We start from the raw sequence: 22,522 nt of genomic DNA, 5'->3' as shown, positions 1-22,522 counted from the left end.
TCCACTTGGATGATGCGATGGCAGCCATAGTGCGCCAGAACGCCCACCACACACTAGCTATTGGCGGAGAGGAGATGGTAGAGTGATGTAGCCAATTCAGGGATGGAGATTATTAGGAGGCCATGATATATAGGGGCCAATGGGGGGGAATTTGGCTAGGACACCGGGGTTACACCCCTACTCTTTACGAGAAGTGCCCTGGGATTTTTAATGACCACAGAGAGTCAGGACCTCGGTTTAACGTCTCATCCAAAAGACGGTGCTTTTTTTACAGTATAGTATCCCCGTCACTATACTGGGGCATTAGGTCCCACACAGACCACAGGGTGAGCACCCCCTGCTGGCTTCCCAAATACCACTTCCAGCAGCAACCTTGGTTTTCCCCAGGAGATCTCCCATCCAGGTACTGGCCAGGCTCAACCCAGCTTAGCTATAGTGGGCAACCAGGCAAGAGCTGCAGGGTGATATGGCTGTAGGCATTTCACAGCAATCCATTTCACAAGTGAATTTTTCAATCAGTTGGATATTTATTATGAGGGCTTGTTTAAGGGCCCGTCAATCTACACCTACGTCAGACATGCCTGTGTTGCGACTCGGGTGTGTTGCATCATAAACATAAAATGTTTAGTTCATTGTGTCAAGTTAAATATAGTTTAATACTCAATCTTTAAACACACCTTGAGACCCCTTAGTTTGCATTTGCGCTCCTTCAAGTGTTTTGAACGCAAGAATGTAACGTTTGTTTGCGTTGTTCTTCCTACTGAAGTGTTTTCTTCACTGTATATACTGTGCATTGCTCACACAGCTGAAATTCCACTTACTGCCCTCTGGAGTTAACAGGTGGTAATACAAGCTTGCATAAAATTTCTCAGGAATCTTCCTTATTATGGTCCGGGGGCAGTGCGATTAATTGCGTAAATTTTTGTCAAATTAATCACACTGAATTAACGTGTCAAATTGGCAGCACTAGTTTTTACCATTTTAGTGCTTGTTATACATATAAATGTAAACTAAATGCAAATACTTGTATATCACATAAATAATGCATATAAACAAACATGTAGCAAATAATATTAATGTAGTAAGTGTAATAAATGTGTAAATACATAAACGTTTAAACGGGCAATAATACATTATGAAAGATTTCAACTTCAACAAACACAGTAAATATTGAAGAATTTAACAAAAACTTTTTAACAACTTACAAAAAACACATAAGCTTCAAAATGTATTTTTGAGGTATGACTTGAAGTCTCTTCAAGTAATGTTCACAACAAACCTTATTTTTTTTTCTTAAAATCAAAAAGGGCTATTCTTAAACCCACTGAATATTCCTGAGGGAACCAAAGGATTGAAAATGCTTATTCTTTTCCAAGTTTTAGAACTAGAAACTGAACAGCTGATATAAACAGGCAGAAAAGCTCCTAATCATAATCAAAAGCCTACAAATCAAACTTTCTCATGTCCTTTTTACCAGCCGATTGTATAATATTAGTGCTGATATGGAATCCCCCTCTTATGATTGTTTTCTTTCATTAGCTGTTGTGCTCAAAAGATCAGACATGACCGCAACCCCTCATTGGGAAGCGACTGAAAATTATATGGAAGTATCTGTACAAATAAATGTTAATGAAAAAATAATTACCATGGATTTATTAAATAATTAAAGTAAAATTTTCGGTGAACATCAGTGAAGGGCTGAGGATCTTAGTCGTTTAGTGTCTTTATCCAAGCAATATACGCTGTCTCCCCCAAAACAGTAATTGTCTTGTTAAAACTACTGTGAATGTTTTGAGGTCTTATTAAGACTGAGAATGCCAATGTGTATTGAACTTGTCCTTATGAAACTCTTTAAAAAAAAAAGAGCAAATGCAATGGCCAGTTCCTGACTTCCTGTTATCTGTTTTCTAATTTCTCAAATTGACAACTGATCAGAACTGTCACTTAAAGAGATATTGTCATTGTCCTCTGATTGTTAACATACAGGTCTCATGCAAAGGGACAGCTACGGTCCAGCTGGAGGTGCATTTGCTGTTGTATCAGCAAAGTCAGAGGAAGAGTGCTATTCTATTTGTACAGAACACAAAGCAGCTGGAAGGAAACCCTCTTTACATATTCTTTTAACTTTGATTTCCTTTTTGAAGAAGTGTACTAAGTGTTCTCTCCCTATAGTGCTGGCCTTCTTCAGCTGACAGTTTCTAAATGCTGACAAAGGCTTTTCAGACCACACCAGCAGCAATGATTGTGAAATGAATCAAGAATAATGTTAAAATAAGCACTCCGTTCTACACATAATCACAGTCTATTCCACAATTACATATATTATTATTCTCCTTGTTTTAAGCAGATGCTATCTTAACAAAGTGTATTACTATATTTACTTTTTATTTAGTTAAATATTAGTATTAATCACAAGTATTAAAGTAAAATAACCAGTATGGTTAAAATATAGCTTTTACTATTGTGCAGAATTATGCCATAAATAAAATGACCACAACATGTGTTTGAACCATGAACGTAAACACTATTTGAATGATTTGGGTTGCTATGTTGCAACATCAGACAGATTTTTTCCCAGGACAACAGACTGACAGACTGTGAGAAACACTGAACAGCTGGCCAGCACAAACATGAATACAAACAGATTTATGAAGCAACATTAAACTCAAATTAATTTACTTTGTGTAATTTGTGTACAATAATATCTGAAACTCTGTAGAATAACTTTAAAGCAGCGTCTCTTTGTAATAACACCAAGTAAACTCAGTCAATGTTACAAAACTACTTAAGAATATTGAAAACACTAAATTGAAAACTTGTGATCAAATGTATAAGGTGTTTGGCAATAAGGACAAGAGAAATTTAGTCCAGTGTGATAATGCAAAAGCAAAATCAAATTGTCATACAGCTCTTGGAATTAAGTTGATGGTTTTACTAAATCTAATTACTGACAGTCAGTTTGAGCTGGATTTTAATACACTGACTATGTTTACATGGACACCGGAAAGCGGCTTATTGCTAGAAAATGGCATATTGCGAGAAAGCGTTCTTTCCGTTTTTGTTTCAGAACATAGCCAACTGCAAAAACCCTGGAAAAACCATTTTATTAAGTGCACGTAAACGTACATGTAACATTAATGTATAATTAATTGGCAAATACAATGCCATTCACAGCAGTTTTCCATCATGGTACAATATTACCAGCAATGATGAAACATGATGGCCATGTTATCTTTGTCAGACAAGGGAGAACCAATGCTCAGATTAAAATTATTTTTTGATTTAAACAACTACCATTAAAATGTACCAGGGCAAATCTGGCAGTGATTCATGCGATTTATGCATCACTGAATGTATGTGGCTTTGAAACATTCATTGAAAGTTCTCTACCACTCACAGAGCAATGTATAATAATAATAACAACCTTACCTACAGTAACTGTCAAAACAAGAAGTTTGCACTTAAATATTTCAAAACATTTCTAAAAGTACAGATTTGCGGTTCATTACTTGGTTCTGGCATAGTTTCTGATTGAAAATAGACTTGTTTATGTATGTGGCTTACAGCTATTTATTTGTTTCTATCAAGAAGCAGGAAATGCATTGTCATTTTGGCTCCCTATTAAAACCATGTTTATGTAATTATCTCAGCAAGAGACTGAGGAGAAGGTGACTGTCTCCAAGAGCTCTATGATTGCCCCTTACATCACAGTGTTTTCCTTTCACAGGCGGGTATAGTTATAATGGAAGTTTCTTTCAAACAAAGGTTACTTGTCAAACTAAATTACACAACCTCAGGCTAATGTTTACAATTTTAATATATTAGATAATATAAATGATTTTGTTAACAGCAACAACAAAGCATAAATGTTTTATCATTTTGAACATCATCGACCAAACTGTTCATTTAAAAAAAAAAATTAAAAGGTGTTTACTTCAGAGTTAAGACTGCACTGATGCTGAGCAAAATGACAATTTGTTATAAATAGCTCCCAGAGTGTTGAATCAACCACCTCAAATCAATTTGTTCAGTGGCCAAAAACACTTGGGGGAAGCAAATAATTTGTGTTGTTATATTTGACAAAAATAAAGAGATTCCTGCATCCTGAATGAATGCATTCAATGGAATCAAAAACTACAAATGGCAAAATGACATGATACCCTGATCAATTAATTGAGTTAATATCAAATTAAAATATACATTTGTTGTGGCAGAGACGATTGAAGCATTCAATAGACATTACAAAATGTCTCATATATAAAATTTAAAAAAATTAAAACAAATTCCCAAATCATTGAACACAAGCCTATTACTGCCCTACAATCGAGTTTGTCAATCTGTATGAGGTAGACTAAAGACCAAAGTATACTTCGGTTGTCCATGTTGCCGATCACTCTGTGCACAGTATGCAAGACACACATTTCATTATCAGCACAGTGAGCGCCCACTGTGCGATCCAGATTTTCTCGACATGTGGACAGTCCTCGTTTGTGCACATTATTGACAAATGTGCACAAATTCCATCTGCACTTTTTTTAATTATTTATCTATCTATGGTACATGTGTCAGATGGACGTCTGATTTTGCACTGTTTCACGCCATTAGCACTGTGCTTTATATATGCTGTGTTTAACATTTAAAAATGTATCTTGAAACCCCTGAATTTTGTTCCATTCTGTTGTGTTCAATCTTGCTATTTTTGAATGCAAGAACATGTACTGTGCAAATGGCTCCTTATTCATGCTCTGCTACCTGCTCAAGGTAAAGGCCTATGCACACCAGATGTGGCACAATTATGCAAAACTAATCGCAGAAGAATAGCCCTTTCACATTAAAAACGAGGTGAATGATTGCCGTCAACACATTCACATCTTTACAATAGGTGGCTTTAATCGACAAGCAATTTTACCCTGGTAAATTAGGTGTTGCAAATCAAATTTCAACTGGTCTGCCCTCCACTCATCACAGATGAGAAGAACTAGTTTGTAGTTGACAAGTTTACAAAACAACTATGAAATTGAAATACAAAAAACAAGCAAGCTCTCAGGGCCGAGGCTCGAACCCGGATCTGCAGTATCAGTGGCGATCGCTTACAAGTGAGCCACTGGAGAGGTGGTGGACTCAGAATGCAGAGACAGCACAAAGGCAATGATCACTTCAAAGTGTAGCTGTGATTATTTCTTCTCTCTTAGTAGGAGACATAAAATCTCAATTCCAAACTCAAAAAACGTGTTCAGAGCTATCAAAAATGTCCACAAACAGTCTTAAATAAGGAACTAGAATTTAACTTGGAGAGGGAAAAATAACCCTCCAAAATGGAAGAAAATAAAAAAAGCAGAAGAATAATCCACAGGGAAAGGAGTAACTCCGACACAGGATGCACAACATTGGTGAACCATATACCTAGCAATGAAACAACAGAGGAAGCCAACTTAAATACACAGGGCAAAATGTGTTCCTGACGTTCCTCACAGGACGATCCAGTAGTGAGTGTGGAATTTGCGGTTCAGTTCCAGGCCAAGAATATCCATGGTAGGAATGCCAGGAGCCCTCCTCCAGGCCATAGCCTTCCCAGGCCACCACATACTGCACGGCACCTCAGACCCACTGGGAATCCAGAAGCTGGTGTATTGTGTAAGCTTGTTGGCCTCCAATGATTTGAAGAGGAGGAGGGGGTTTACCTGCTGGAGTTAGGGGACAAGAAACAACAGGTCTAAATTGAGACACATGAAAGATGGGGTTAAATCTCATTGTTAGAGGTAAGTAAAGCCTATAGGTAACCGGGTTTACTTTCCTTGCCACCTTGAAGGGTCCAATGAACCAGGGAGCCAGCTTGCAGGACTCAACATGAAGAGGAAGATTGTGGGTGAACAGCAATACCCTCTGAAGGGGATGTAGTGGCGGTGTCGGTCGACGACAGCGGTTGGCTGATGTCTGGTACAGCCAAGAGGTCATCAAGAGGTTGTGACATGCTTTCTTCCAGGCCAGATGGCAATGCCGGACGAACAGTTGTGCCAAAAGGACTCCAACTTCGGTCTCTTGGTCCTGGAACAGGAGCACCTGGTTGACAAATTGCCACTTGAAAGGGGAAACACCTGTAGCCGAGCAGCGGAGGGTGTTGTGTATATTCTCAGCCCATAGGAAGTGCAAAGACCAGGAGGACTGGTTGGTGGTGGCCATAAACCTCAGGGTGGTTTCCAGTTCCTGATTGAACATCTCAGTCTGGCCATTCGACTCAGGGTGGTATCCGGAGGACAAACTCACTGTGGCTCTGATGAGATGACAGAAGGCGGGCCAGAAGCAGGAGGTGAACTGGGGCCCTCGGTTAGAAACATAGATCCTGGGGTTAACCATAGACTTGAAACACATGGTTAGCCATAGGGAGTTTAGCCAAGGGAATGAAATGGCAAGCCTTTGAGAAGTGGTCCACAATAACTAGGATAACTGTGTTAACTTGTAACGGTGGTCACCAGTGATGACAGATGGGACCATGGACAATGAGTAATGGGTAGCGGATGGAGCAGACCCTGAGGTGGATGGTGTGGTACCTTCCCTTGAGTGCAAGTAGAGCAGATCTGGTTCATGAGTGTGAGCATGTCTTACCATGGTTTCTAATGTCCAATGAACAGGAGCAACAGCCTTATGAGCTTGGAAGGATGGACATATCTGGATTCTTGACTACATTGATAAGGAGAGGACTTGGGACAGGGCGTGGGGTTTCTGGATCTTGTAGCCTGGGCGGTAAGACAGAATATACTGGAACCAGATAAAGAAAAGGGACCAGCAGGCTTGGTGGGGTTTTAGTTGTTTGCCCTGTTAGATGTATTCCAAGTTCTTGTGATCTGTTGCACAAAGAAGGGGTGTTGGACTCCCTTCAGACAACAATCCAAATGGAAGAAGGCTGGCACCTCGAGACCCAGCTTGACAGCTAGCAGCTCCTGATCACAGATAATCTCAGTAGGTGTTAGGCAGTGGGAAAAGAAGGTGCATGGGTGTACCTTTCCATCATCCCGTCTTTGTGAAAGGACAGTGCCGACACCTCTATCTGAAGCATCAACCTCCAATATGAAGGGTTGGGCAGGATCAGGGAGGTCAAGAACGGATGCAGATGTAAAGCAGTTTGAGATCTCGAAAGGCCCCGTCGGCTTCAGTAATCCAAAGAAAAGGAATGTTATTTATCTTGGTGCGGTCAGAGAGTGGTGCAGCCACCAAACTGAAGTTCTATATAAGCTTGGCAAACTAGGAAACTAGGTAAAAATTGACACGAGAATTCATTGTCTTTCCTTAACCGATGTGGGCTTAGGCCATTCCAAGACCACTTGGATCTTCCTCTGATTCATTTGGATGTTATCCTAGGAAGTGGACCTGATGGACCTGATTGAAATCACATTTTTACAGCTTGACGTACAGGTGGTTTTTGAAGAGGAGTTGGAGGACTGTCTAACATGTTGAATGTGTTTGTGGATGGAGCTAGTGAATATGAGAATGTAATCAAAACGAACACGAACCTATTGAGCATGTCCCTCAGCACATCATTAATCAGGGCCTGGGCGGGGGTGGGGGGGGACCAAAGAGCATAATGAGGTACTCGTAATGTCCCATGGGGGTGTTGAAGGCGGTCTTCCATTCGTCCCCTTCTCTTATGCACAACAGATGGTGGGTGTTACATAGTTTTAACTTGGTGTAGATGGTGGCACCTTGCAAAAGCTCAAAAGGCCATGGCCTTGAGGGGAAGGGGATACCTGTTCCACACAGTGATCTTATTACTGTGGTGGAACACAGGATAAATCTTGGGATTCTTGAAACTCGGGAATAGTTACAAGGGGACTAGGAAAAAGGTATGTAGCATGATACATCGGACCACACTCCAAAACATTACCTGTAGAGCATTGGAGATGGGGGTTGAGTCAGGATGACCCAGGATGGAGGGAACTCCGGAGAATCTATGAGATGGAAGCTCACCTCCTCCTGAAGTTAGTGAATGGTCAAGCGTAAGGTGGTGGTGTGGTAGTTTACATTCCAATCCCCCAGAAGGCAACCATCAAGCATGGTTACTGCCAGAAGAGGAAAGAGAGATTCCTTGGGGATCTGATGTGTCTCTGCTAGGGTAACATCCAAAAAGTTCCCAGCAGCGCCTGAGTCCACCAGGGCTTGGAGAGTGCAGATTGTTGTCCCAGAAGAGTGTAATAGGGAATTGGATGGTGTGGGAGTTAAGGTAGTGCCCGTCACAGTCCTCCGGCAGTTGGACAGAATTGGCCTTTTCCTGAGATCTCAGGACATCTTGAGCAGAAATGGCCGGACTGCCCACAGTACACGCAGCAATGCTCTCGCATCCTACGCTCTCGATCAGCAACTGAACGTATTTAGACCCAAAACACAGAGACAGCACAAAAGCAATGATCACATCAAAGTGTAGATATGATTTTTTTTCTTCTCTCTTAGTAGAGCACAAAACAAATCTCAATTTCAACCTCAAAAAACTTGTACAGAGCAATCAAAAACATCCACAAAAATGTATCAAACAGTCTTAAATAAGGATATAGAACTTAACTGGAGAGGAAAACAACCCTGCAAAAAGGAAGAAAATACAAAAAACAGAAGAATAATCCACAGGGGCATGAGTAACTCAGACACAGTATGCACAACTTTGTTGATTCATTGATTGGTCTTTGGTTCACCAGAGGAAGCCAACTTAAATTCACAGTGCAAAATGAGACACAGGTGAAACTAAGGACTAATTACAAGAATGGCGGGAAGAACACAAAAAACATAGGTGAGGAGGCCATCTAGTGGTCAAAACAAGGAGTGAAAGTCCAAAGTTCTGACAGCAAGCGATACCGATCGAAAAGAGAACACCGATTTCTCTACAAACTGCAGCAGCGATTACGAGTGTGCAAAGGCCTCCAGTGTTTGACGTGTCAGGGGTTTTGGTGGGTCATGATTAAATGCATACATTTTTATATATATTTTTTTTATATAATTGTACTAAATTGACACCCCAAAACAATTTAAAATACAGTTTCTATTTCAGGAGATGAACATCCAACACACCAGGACCCCAATCTAATACAATACAGGGCCTTGAGCTCTTAAAAGCTTCTCAAAAACAGCATATTTCACGTAAAGAAATCAGGAGGAAGAAGAAAACTGGAAATAGGGCTATATATGCACATTCCGTTTGTATGATTCCGATTTGAACAAGAGATGTATTATCTCAAATGAATAATGAAACCTTTGTATGAAATCAATGGCATTCATGTGTTTTTGATTAACACAATGGAATCTTCATATTTCCCATCAAAGGAAATCAAGACAACAGATGGGGACCCTAGCTGGGTCTATTTATCTGGCTCATCAATGAAATACTTCCAAATATGATTTGCACGATCAATTTAGTCTTTTCTAGCATGATTTGAGCACCAGAAACTTACAGTAAACATTGAACATCTTTTGTGAGTTGCACAGTTTGGCACTGTGCAACTCACACAATACATCAAGAGGGGAATATGGAAGTAGGAGAGAGAAACATGATAATGACCCTGTAGTAATTTCTTTTTACAACAAAAGGCATTCTTGTCTGCACCCTGTACCACATTTCAACAATTTCTTAACAAGATTCACATTGAATGGGAAAGGGTGGGAGTTCGAATGCTTGCTGTGAATGACAGCCAATGTCACTTTGAGACTATGACACAAAAAAGGGCATTGGCAATAGGGATGCATTGCAGAGGACATGACTCACAAGCTGAGCTTACATGCAGAGGCTCTCGCAGTCCTGCAAGCTGCATTCCAACACACACATTTTCCATTAAGGAAATCCCAGTGCACCCCTGTATGCTGGGTAGGTATGAGTTTCATCCACTGAAACAATCTGATATTCAACAGGCATAATCTAAACAACAAGAACTGCATGGGCCACGTAAAGTATCAGACTCACGAGAAAGGGGTCTTCCAAAAATGTTTACAAATCTTGGAGTCCCTTCCTCATCCTTGTATATCATATATATATATATATATATATATATATATATATATACAGTACACAGTATACATTATATATACACAACTATAGATATGGGTGTTTCTTCAACTTCGGGTACTTTTATGTCTCAAGGGTCGATTTTTATTCAAATTAACAGATTTTAACTTTTCTTTTTTGTTATATGGAGGTTTCATTAAAACTGAATTGGTAACTTTTAATCAGGATTCACCATTCTATTTTTGGTGCTTTTCAAATACCATTTATGTATAGATTTAACATTTTAGCCTTGTTCCAAACACAGACTTGCATTTTAAACCACAAAAATCCATTATAAATGCACAAATTATTAATATTTAAAACTATGAAAGCCTATACAAAGAGTGAAATAAACATTAAACATTTAAATATTTATTGTGTGAAAATTATCAGTTGTTTTCTTACATCTGTCCGAAAGTTGTGAGACAAAGAAAAAACATTCAAGGTGATGTGATGTGGTGTAAATGGCACTCTGGCAGGAATTGTCATGACTTTCAGAAAAAAATGACAAATTAAAGGATATTAATAAATGATGTCTGTGGAGAAAATAATAAATAGTACGGAAGAAAAAACAGAACTGTCTCACATTTTTTAGGTCTCTGCATAACAATATTCAACGGGAATTCTGGGTAATTAATGACAGAGCAAAACTGTTCCTGTTTAGTATGGACTATTTACATAACTCTCACTAGCTACCATTGAGCAGAGAGGAGTTGGTCTGCAGCTGCCAGCTCTATGGTGTGCTTTTTTCTAACTACTGTAGTTCCCTGCTGGGGCCAGAACCACTTCCCTTAGGAGACACATGTGAGTTAGAGTGGTCTGTTTCCCTGCAATCTGAACCACACACGTCAGAAGACCTAAACAACACACCTGATTCCTGCCTCCTCACTCAGCTCCAACTGAGCCATGACATTCCCCATTTCCTATCTGGCCTGCGCCTCTCCAGACACCTCCGCCATAGTTAACTCCGGTTCCTGGGATGGTTGTGTTTTGAAATTCTGCCCCTGCACTGACTGAGGAGCTTGGCCAACTGCACCTCTTCTGCTGGGAAACGAATGAATATCTAGACAGTACCCCGGCAGAAGGCATGAGAATGTGATTCTCAGCACTGGCTTTAGATTACAGGTCCTGTTGTGCCATGTGAAGTCGGATCCTGAATGTTTGCATTGGCAATATGAATGTAGTCCTCTGGACAAGACAAACCAATAGTGGGGTTCAACTTATCCTGGAATTAATTTCCTTTGAGACGAAGACTCACCAAAGGCATAATTTTCCAACTGTCCATTCTGGAGAAATTCAAGAGCGAATCACTGCGTCCGAGACATGTTCAGATGGTAAATGCATGGATGTGTCATATGATAGGACAAATTGAAAGTAAATCAGAAGAAGTGGGACTCCAGGGGGATATAAATTGCTGTAGTGTTGAACTGAGTAGGTGTGGACACTACCAGATGACTGGACTTTCCTTGGATTGGCTTGCACTTAAACAACTGAAATTTAAAACAGGACAGATCTGACAATGATTTACTCTCAGGCCCTTTGCTGGACCTGCTCTATACTTACTGACTGGTCTCCAGCTAATATAATAGCCAGCAGAGTTTTCTCAAAATAAAACTCTACATTTTTCTTTCAACGCTGTTAAAAAATTAAGAGGGTAACACTTTTAACATGCATTCAAAATGAAACCCACTATGAAGATTCCTTTTGGCCATTGTTTTCTAATCGTTGTCATCTTATGTACCCCAACAGCCCCATCAGTAAGGCTCAAGTACCCCTTCATCAACATCAAACCAGAAATGTGTTCCTTTGAACTCATTGCTGTTGCAGATATCTACACCTGCAAGGTGTCTTATAGGTAATATTTACACATAAAGTATATTTGACCTGCTCCATCATTTTGAGTCACTTAAACCCAGAAACACATTTTGCATTTAATGCAATAGTAAGAAGAAAAGTATTTATAACTTTCTAAAAAAAAATATTAGTTTTTAACTGCAAACAATAGTCAATATGTCATTTAATATATTAAATGCTTTCCTTTTCACATTTTAAATGACACACTACCATACTACTCTTACTATTTCTGCAATAACTTTATACAGCAGAAATAGTAATAGTATGGTAGTATGCCATTCTGAAATCAGCCCATAACACTTAAAAGGGTTAGTTCACCCAAAAATGAAAATCTCTCATAATTTACGCACCCTCATGTCATCCCAGATGTGTAAAACTTTCTTTCTTCTGCAGAACACAAATTACGATTTTTAGAAGAAATATCTCAACTCTGTAGGTCCAATTAATGCAAGTTGACCAAAATGTTTAAGCTCCAAAAAACACATAAAGGCACATTCTTTCACATTTTGAAAGTGAAAGTGGAGATTTATAGTAAAAACAAAAAAGGACTTATATTTTGATCTTTTTCTCATCCACACCTATTATATTTCTTATGAAGATATGTTTTAACCACTGGAGTCATATGGATTACTTTTATGAGGCCTTTATGTGATTTTTGTAGCTTCAAAGGTCTGGTTACCATTCAGTTGCATTGTAAGGACCAACAGAGCTGAGATATTCTTTTAAAAATCTTCTTTTGTGTTCTGCAGAAGAAAGAAAGTCATGAACATCTGGGATGGAATGGGGGTGAGTAAAAGATGAGAGAATTTTCATTTTTGGGTTAACAATACCTTTAAAATGTGTCTCTAGGAAATAAATGACATAAAAGGATGGAACAGGTCCCGTATTTTGCAATGAGCATCATCCACGCAACGGACATAGATTAGATATAACTTTTGTTTTCTTTCCTGAGCTGTAAGGAACTGAACAAAATAATAAGATTTATCATATTAATCTTTTGGCAAGATTAACAGTTTTACATCATACTTTCTGTTTTAACAAAGCAAAAGCAAAATATTTCCGAACAATCCCTGGCTGAACCATGCTTACTTGTACCACTTGTTAAGATTCAATGATTTAAACAAAAGCTCATCGAAATGAAACTAGGAAGTCAACAAAAAATGTATGGCAATAACAATAATATCACCATAATCACTGCCATAATATCAGTATGCAGTCATCTATGACTACAGTGTTTTGTAAATGGATGGATGATTACATCATATAGCACAGATCCTGAAGTTATATGCCTAATAGCAAATTAGTAATTTTTGCCATAAGCCATTAGGGGACAGCAAACACCCTCGCAAAATAAATTGCAAGAGTATGTCAATGCACAATGTTGACAACATCAAATGAGAATTTCTGTAAATAACCTGAGCCATGCACAAAGAGGTTGAGATATTTTATCATGATAGGACTTTTAGAGGTCTGCAGGGAACCCTCATCATCCTTCATAAAGGAAGGTTTGTTACTTTAATCCAACATTTGGTCTGCATTACCATTCCATGTAGCTCTTACTTGAGTCTGGGCCTGAACAAGAACCTCACCCTCTCTCTGTGTCCAAAAACTATAAAATACTAACAGCTGGAAATTAAAAATGATACTGTCTCCTTCACAAACACTTGTATTTTATCTTTGTTTCTGGAAAATGTATAGGTTTAACAATTTTTATTTTTTACTCATGAAATTATTGTTGGGATGAAGAAAGTGAAAGAAAAAACAAGAAAATTTCACCCAACTCATTTCATTTAATTTCATTAAATGAAACTTCAAAAGCGGTCTACATTTAAAACTACAAATTTTTGTTTCTTAGTTTCACTTTCAAAAGAAAAAAGAAATATATTATAAGGTGCCAGAACATGTTTCTTTGAATTTAGAGTGCTGAGAGAATGCTGTTGCAATAATCTTATCGAAACAAGACAATTAAAGGTCAGGGAGTGGTTCCTCATGACCTAGTTCATGTTGTCATTTTGTATGTTTTCCTGGTAAAAAATTGTGAATTTAAGTGCATAACCAAATTTAAATCACAAACTTGCCACTTGTTTATCTCGAGGGCAAAATATTCTCACTCTGGCAACTCTAATTGTCCATTCATATCACATTAACTAGAACAGCCACTGAAATTGTGTTACCTTGTAAACATGTTGTCACGACACAATACAAAACCACTGCTTTATGGAGCTGATGAAGAGGGGTTTTTACAATTGCTAGAACAACAGCAGCTAATAGCACCTGTAAAACACTAACTCCAAGACAACACTTTCTGATGCCTCACTTCCTGCTGACCACAGATTTATGTGTGTCCCTGATGTTTATCATGTTTTTGTTTAGACTGACTTCATTGATTTCAGACACTACAGAAAGTAAGAGAAAACAGTTATGCATGTATATCAAGGTCATGAAAGAAATCCTTTTTAAAAAACTTGAATTCCAAGTTTGCTTGCCCTCTGTTTTACCTCAAGGCTCATCACATAGCTCTCTGAATTAACTTGATACACATTACTAAAAAGACAGAGAGATGCCTGTTTGACAAGTAGGTCAATGCAGTCTGTCTCGCTCTCTTCCTATCTTCCCAGGGTGTGCAGAAGGTGGTGGCTCCTTACCTGAGGGCAATCTTTGATATAGTGTCCCTTGTTGAAGCAGAGATGGCACAGGTAGTTTGGTGGAGGTCTCTTGCTAGGCTTGCGTGGCTCAGAGGACAGGGAGAGGTCAGAGAAGTGGTCCGTTAGAGAATTCAGGCCATCCACTATGTTGTTAAGTGAGCCATATGGAGACACACTTTTGTATAAACCATTATTCAGGGCCTGGAAATATAACAGACAGGCCACAGATTAGTTAATTACAATGTTGGCATAAAAAGGAAGCACAAAAAAAAAATCACAGAAATGTCCTTAGTGAATATAGATAATTTTTTTTTTAGTTATGCATGGCTCTGAAATATTTTCATTGGCTAGCCTAGATATTTTTATTTTATTTTATGTAGGCTCTACTCAATAATTTGTGTAGCTAAAACCTAATTTAAATTTAATCTGTTCAAATAACTCTATTGATTCTTTCAGCTTGTTGCTAGTTAGCAACAAACACATTATCATATTCTATATAAAGAAAAGCTATCTTTTTGTTTTCTATAATAAGTATAGTGCTGTTGAGAGTTTACAGATCCCCAGTCTGTCATTTTACTGATGATCCCTCACTATTTGCTTCCTGAGAAAGCAATACACACTAATTTTGACCATTAGATCCATTATTCATCACAACAGTAACCTCTGGAAAAATGATACATAACAGAACATTAAACACTAACAAGACTCCAACTTGTTTAATTTTGCATAAAATAAATTAAAATAACACTTAATTTTCAAATGTACTCTCCCAATCTGTGCAAAGCATGCTCAGAACAGGAAATCACCTGCCTGGATTTCACAATACATTGATGCAACAAATATTATTCACATAGTCCCAACACAGTTTGATGAAATGAACATAGATGAATTGTACACAATGAAACTAAGCTGAAACCAAATGCTAAAGAATTGTGTTGCATTGGTTAATTTTACATAGTCCTAGGTTAATAGAGAATGCAATAAAAATCATGTTAAGTGGACACCATCCTTTAAAATGTGTTCATATCACTTTTTGACTTTTCGAACTATAATTATGTTCTCGTCTCAAACATATATGTATTAAGTTGATTTAAACTGTGATGGTTTAGTATTTTCAATAGAGCTGCTTTCCCTTTTTTCAGTTTGGAAAATTCATAGAAACAATTATGGAAATAAATTGGTCAATAGGTGAGGGAATGCTGTTGCTCTCAATTCAGAATCCTAAATTGGGCCAACATAATTCACTAAAGCAAAGGATAAGTACATCAGTCTGAGATTTGAAAATCAGATTGCCATATAACCACAGAGAGTAAAGTACAATATCAAACACATTACAGAGATGACGGATTGGAAGGGAAGATGTTGAGTAAGGTCTTCCTCTGGTTATGTTTTGGGAGGTTATGTTATTGTTGAAGTCTAATGTTGAACAATCCTGAAACTTTATACATGGCAAGTGCAGATAACTGTCATCTAGTTCTTAGAAAGCCAGGACTATAAACAGTTTCTGCATGTATCTTCCAGACGAGTCTCTCTTCATGGGTTAAATAAACTCTAGATACACTAAACAAGCTTTATTCAATCTTTTTCTATGGCTGTACATCTGGTGATCATTTTCCATCCCGGACGGTCTGATTTCCATTCTTACTGGGAGAATTCCATGCAAAACATGCACGCATTTAATCCAAATTCTAAACTAATTCATCCAATTCTGAGCATGCATGACAAGATTATAAGTTTCATTTTATAATTAGCCATCTTTAGAAGTATTTATGTTAAAAAACAAGTAGACCTTTAAAAAGCAGTGTCATGAGAAACTGTGTGTCGAGCTACACTATTATTTTGTCTGAGTTACGACCAACAGACAGTGAAGTCTTAGATCAACAAGAAACATGAATAGGCAAATGGAAATTTATGGACAAGTTCTCCCTAAGCATAAAACAAACTAATTGCAGCTATGGTTGCAATTTTAAACTTCATGGAAATACAGTGATGTCAACTTTTGGCAGTGTTTTTATCAGAATGCTTTTTAGAATTAGTATCAATGCTTCTGCAATAATTCAACCACAGTATCGATTGTAGTTGTCAGAAAGGAATTTGGCCTAGTCTCTGTGGTATATGGCCCTCAGACAACATTTATGCCAGTGGAGGACATCTCTCCTCACCCCTCCCACAAAGCTGGACAGCCAGTCAGGGGGGCGGTCACTCCTGCCCTATACTGCTGCCACTCACTACACAAGCAAAAACACACACACACACACACACACACGAACACTTTCTCTGAGAATATATTATCGTTGTCACCTGGATGGTGTACACAGGACCATTTTCTAGCAATACTCCACAAAAATGAACAGAAACCACATCTATATATCATGCAGAAATGATCAGATTTATAGAAAAGATAATTCATTTGATAGAATACAAGCCAAAAATGTTCTAACATTCTTCTTATATTCGCACATAGATTTTTGGCCTTATAGACAAGAAAAGCTTTGATAAAAGCTGATCAAAACACTATACTATATGTAATGAGAGGTTTTTTTTTAAGCATTCCTAACCTCTAACATCCCTCTATTTGGAATTGCACCAAAAAAAAACAAAAAAAGAGAGAGAGAGAGAGAGAGAGAGAGAGAGAGAGAGGGAGAGGGAGAGGGAGAGGGAGAATGGAGGAAGAAAAAGGGCAAAAATGGGAGGGAGAGAGAGAGACTTGTCACAATGTTTTTATTAACTCTGATTACGAATTAAAGTTTTGCCCTTCCTCAAACTTTCCACTAAGCATCACCACTTTACCTCGGTCTCAGCCACAATTCTGTCATTACATCATTAAAAAAAAATGTGTAACTTGTATGTCCAAGCTTCTGGAAATAATTATCTAATTTAGAAAATAAAACCAAAAAGTACAAAAAGAATTAATCAAGACTTTATGTTCCATGAGCACTCCTTTAGTGCATTTAATTTGAAATGCGGTCCAAATTTTAATGATATTTGAAAAGAAGCCACACCTATTTTCTTGGCTTCTCATCCATGTTTTAAGCCAACAATAATTTTCAAGTCACCATTTTAGCACCCAATTATATAAAGACCCCAACAGTACATTACTATCACTTACATCTTTAAAAAACTTGTACCCTTTATTGGAAAAGTCATCCAGAGGTTGACCTCATCTAAAAATATATTTTTTCCCCCCTAATTTGTGTTCTTAAGCTTCTATTTTTAACATTGTAATACATTTTAGCTATGCTCACAGACAGATCAAATTACTCTCTGGCCCTATCTACTCTTTGATAATACTATCAAATCTATTCATTCAGAGAGGGTTGTTTAAATAAAAATAATAAATGTTGAGTGTCACTTCTTTGGCAACTATAGAAACCTCATAAACAAGCATCATCCCTGATTACATTGAACTCAGATGCAACTGTTTAGGTCTGTGTAGAGATAAGTGTCTGCCTCAAACAGTGTACAGTGCTTACAGTATCCTAAAACTTTTGATTTATTGGGCCTGAACAACATCTAAATTTTTAAATTAGGCAGTTGACAAATAAAATACAAGTCATCTTATGATCAAAATTAGATTTTTTTCATGGATGACTGCCTAATTTTACTGTCCACGTGCTGTTACAAAACACAATAAACTGAGTGTGCAAAACTGTACGGAGCACACTGACACTGATGTCTATCGAAGCGCACAATATGATTGCGTATGTCTAGAAGTGATTAATACGTACAGTGTTATTAAAAAATACATGTTTATTAAACTTAGTCTAGTTTGTACACTCTGCTTAACCTCGATTATTTCACTACAAAATCTAAAAGAAAGTGGTGACAATAGCAACTTTACTTATGGCCAAAAATAATCATAAAAAAAAAAAAATAACAAATGTAAGTCGCATTTTTACTTATGGCCAAAAATAATAATAATAAAAATAAATAACAAATGTAAGTCGCGTTTGTGTAGTGTACAAAAGTAGCATCAAATTGTGTCAGGCTGCGCTTACATAGCCTAATAAGTCTTATTCCAGACGACAGAGACCGTTATCCGTAAACTTGTTTCCAAAATAGGCTAAATGAACACTGGATAAGAGAATATTAGTTACCTCGTTCCTCTGCATCTGAAAGAAATTGTTGAGATAGTTGGAGTTGAGAGAGGAACTCAGATCATTGGCAGGAGTTTTGCTGTGGTTCAGGTCCGGGTGGGAAGAGTTGGGCTCAGGTCGGAAGGCATCGAAGGCACTCGTCTGATGTGTGTCTTGTAAAGAAAGGTAAACCCAGTTGAGAAGCTGTGCAGGCTGGTACACTGAGGTACTGGTGTCTATGGCAGACAACAAGCTCATATTGTAACTTTCACTCTTCCACTGTTACTTTTGGAAAAGGCTAACTTTGTTGAATTGTTCCGAGTCTGCTGTGAATGCGCCGTCCGGTTTTCCACACCCCGAAATGAGCGCTTGTTTCTCTACTTCCAGCAAAGACCCTATTTCTTTGCTGGGATCCCGGTCCCAGGATTATAATGACACGAAAGACATTGCTCAAACATGTCAGAATAAGAAGTTTTAGACCGCTGTCCACGACCCGCTATATCGCTTTATTTGCACTGTAACAGCAAGGAACTCATTAAATATTAATTATGTGTCTGCATACGTCACTATCTACAAGAGCCAATCAATACACAGTCTATAATTCATGCGCTTGTGTAGAGGCAACCTGTTTATTATTGGCTACTAGCTAATTTGAACAGATTATTCATATTTATCACTGATTTTATTTTAAAAATAGCCTACATTACTGCATCCATTGCGAATCAAAAATTCGGAATTTATAGTTTCGCATATACTAAAAGAATTTTCATTTTTGTATTATTATTCATAACAATTCGTTTAAAATCTTTTAAAAAAAATCATACATATATGTAGGCCTAGTTCGTTCAAAAATCGTATATTTTTTAACAAACAAAAAATTTACTTTTCAAACATTTCAAAAGTTAATTTAGGGCTTAATACCAATATATTTATTCAATAAAATAATTTCAACTGTCAAGTATTGTACTCTTGACATTAGGGTAGCATTAATACATCAAAGCACCTTAGAAAATCTGCCCCTGCAAAACATGAGATGATTAACACCAGTTTGCATAGCTGTAAGCTATCCCATTAATACACAGTTGTAAAAACTAAACACCTTAAGGAAGCCAATTGGCTGATGTAAGCAGGGTTTGTTTGTTAAGCAACAGGGGTGAGATTCTTGAGCGGTGACCCACAAACAGATCCCAGGAAAAGCCCCTTATTTCCTAGCCATGTGCTCAAGAACGATAAAAAAACTCCTGAAGAGAACAAAGAGACAAATAACATGAAACATTAGCATAAAATGAACATTTGTATTGAATCCAATTAATTATATGATGAAAGAGTAGGTAATAATAAAACAAACAATAAATAACAAATACATTTATAATTTAAAGGAGTTTAAAAGCAGGAGGGTTTTTACATTTTCTAATGCTTAAAATAAGCATTTTAACAATTGATTGACTCACCTATGATATCTACAGCATTCAGTGGCAAACTGATTTGTGCTCCACCTTGTGGTGTTAACATTCTCATCCTCCTGCAGCCACTTTCTAACACTTCAATCACCAAATGGATCTTAACCCTAAAGTGCATAGTTAACTGTTCCCAGAGAATGTATCTGGAATTCAATTATATGCATGTTATTCTTTGCATTTAACAATTTCTTGTATATAATAAAATAAACAATGTTTAAACTAACTATTCAAAACTTTCCAAACATGATTCAAATGCATTACATTACTAAATCTAACATGTTAATATTTTAGTCTAACAATACAGAAACTACACAAACAATAAAACTGTATCTTATTGCATGCATTGTCAGCAAATCACCAACATGCCACTGTGATCTTTACAGACAGGGGAACTGCGATGAGAGCAGATCCCCTGTCTGTAAAGGATCTTGAGGATCGACAGTAAGAGCATCTCTTTCTGTTTTTCCATAGGCCGCTCTGTTCTTGGAGCTGACTGGTTATACCTGACCATGATTTTACTACCCTATATATTTTCATGGCCTCAAGGACGGTCTTTGGTAACTTAAAGTTTTCTTTGCAACAGCTATGCATTTGAGGCATCACAAGCTCTTTTATCAGTTCCTTTATTAACAACCTTTGGATGTTATGACCAACTGACATGAAGTTGAGGTGCTGAGCAATGAAAATGGGATAGGAGTTTACAACAGCAACTTCCAACATACTATACCACAGCAATCTGGTCCATTTCCTTGTTTTGCATCTGCAGGTATAATTCCAGGCCATTTGGTCAACACAGTCGACTCCTCCTCTGGTGCGGTCTAAAAAAATTGGGACAATACAAAAAATGCTAATAAAAACAAAAATGAGTGATTTGTAAGTTACATTCACCCTTTGCTATATTGAAACCACTACAACTACATGTTTTTCCTTGTGAATTTCATTGTTTGTTTTTTTAAATGTACAGTTATTTCAAATCAGATGATTGAAACACGCTCCAAAAAAGCTGGGACTGTCTAGTGTTTACCACTGTGAAACATCACAATTTCTTCTAATAACACTTATTAAGCATTTGGGCACTGAAGACACATGTTTGTTAAGTTTAGAAAGTAGAATATTCCCCCAATCATCCATTAAGTCGGTCTTTCCATCTAAGATAAGACTGAGCCCAGAGAAGTCGGCAGCACTTCTGGACAGTGTTGATGTAGGGATTCTGCTTTGCATAATGAAGTCTTAACTTGCTTCTGTGGATGCAGTAGAGAATGGTGTTGACGAACAACATTTTACAAAAGTTATCCCAAGCCCACATTCCTGATATCCATTAGAGATGAATGCCGTTTTTTAATCAGTGACATCTGAGGGATCAGAGATCATGCACATTCAGAAGTGGTTTTCGCCTTGCCCTTTGCGCACAGAGATTTGACCAGATTCCTTGAATCTTTTAACTATATTATACACTGTAAATCCTTGCAGTTTGTCTTTGGGGAACATTGTTCTCAAAGTGTTGGATTATTTGCTGAAGCATCAGTTGGCAAACTGACAAGTCTCGAATGATTCTTGCTCTTGAAGTCTAGGCTGTTTTGGAGGCTATGACACGATTGCCTCACCTTTTTAACATCTCCTGTTTCACATCGCCTAATTTCAACTCGTCAATTAGTTATTTGTCTTAAATTGCCCTTGTCTCAACTTTTTGGGAGTGTGTTGCAATTAACTGATTTGAAATTACTGTACATTTTCAAAAACAATGATATTAAAAAGGAAAAACATAATATAATGTGTAGTAGTAGTGCTTTCAATATAGCAAAGGGTGAATATAATTAACAAATCATTTTTATTAGCATTTTTCATACTGTCTTTATTTTCGTAATGTGGGTTGTAGTACTGGATGACCTCTGGCTTGTTTTTAGCACTTGTTTCAGCCATCGCTTTGCTGGTATGCATAGTGCTAAACAGAATCTTTGAATTTTTTAACTTCGGCACATAGTTCACCTTGTTGCCACAAAAACCAAACTCAGAGCTATATGGTGCTCGTAATTTGGATGGCCACATAACTGGTAGGACATCTGTATATTTATGGTGAAAGGTTTTTTATTGGATTATTATGGTCTGGAATAGTGGTTAAGACATAGAGCTGGTGACTAAATGATTGCTGTTTTGATCCCCAAAAGGAATAAACAATTAACTATCACTATTGTGCTCTTGAGCAAAGCAGTTAACCAAAAGTTGCTCAAAGGGTTTGATTTCGTATTAAGTTTACTGTTTGTCAAATTTGGATAAAATCATCTGCTTCTACTTAATAAAACTTTCCATTCAAAATATGCAATGATCAGCCACAACATTAAAACCACCTGCCTAATATTGTGTAAGTCCCCCTCCTGCCACCAAATCAACACCAACCCGCATCACAGAATAGCATTCTGAGTTGATATTCTTCTCAACACCATTGTACCGTAGACTTTGTCAGTTCGAAAC

General features: G+C 37.6%; 1 protein-coding gene across 1 annotated transcript in view; it reads right to left on the bottom strand.

Annotated features, from left to right (window-relative positions):
* The window catches only part of LOC127660508 (zinc finger CCHC domain-containing protein 24-like), a 71,529-nt gene extending 52,418 nt beyond the window's left edge, over window positions 1-19,111 (bottom strand). Inside the window, exons 1-2 of the mRNA XM_052150790.1 lie at window positions 18,615-19,111; window positions 14,518-14,718 (exon numbers count right to left, since the gene is read on the bottom strand). Coding sequence (XP_052006750.1) covers window positions 14,518-14,718; window positions 18,615-18,851 — 438 coding nt within the window. The 5' untranslated portion in view covers window positions 18,852-19,111. The remainder of the gene's footprint in view (window positions 1-14,517; window positions 14,719-18,614) is intronic.
* Between the last annotated feature and the right edge of the window lie 3,411 nt (window positions 19,112-22,522).

This window comes from Xyrauchen texanus, chromosome 20 (genome assembly GCF_025860055.1).
Source record: "Xyrauchen texanus isolate HMW12.3.18 chromosome 20, RBS_HiC_50CHRs, whole genome shotgun sequence".
NCBI lineage: Eukaryota > Metazoa > Chordata > Actinopteri > Cypriniformes > Catostomidae > Xyrauchen > Xyrauchen texanus.
Note: the sequence above shows the minus strand (reverse complement) of the source record. Positions and strands in the feature narration are given on the sequence as shown.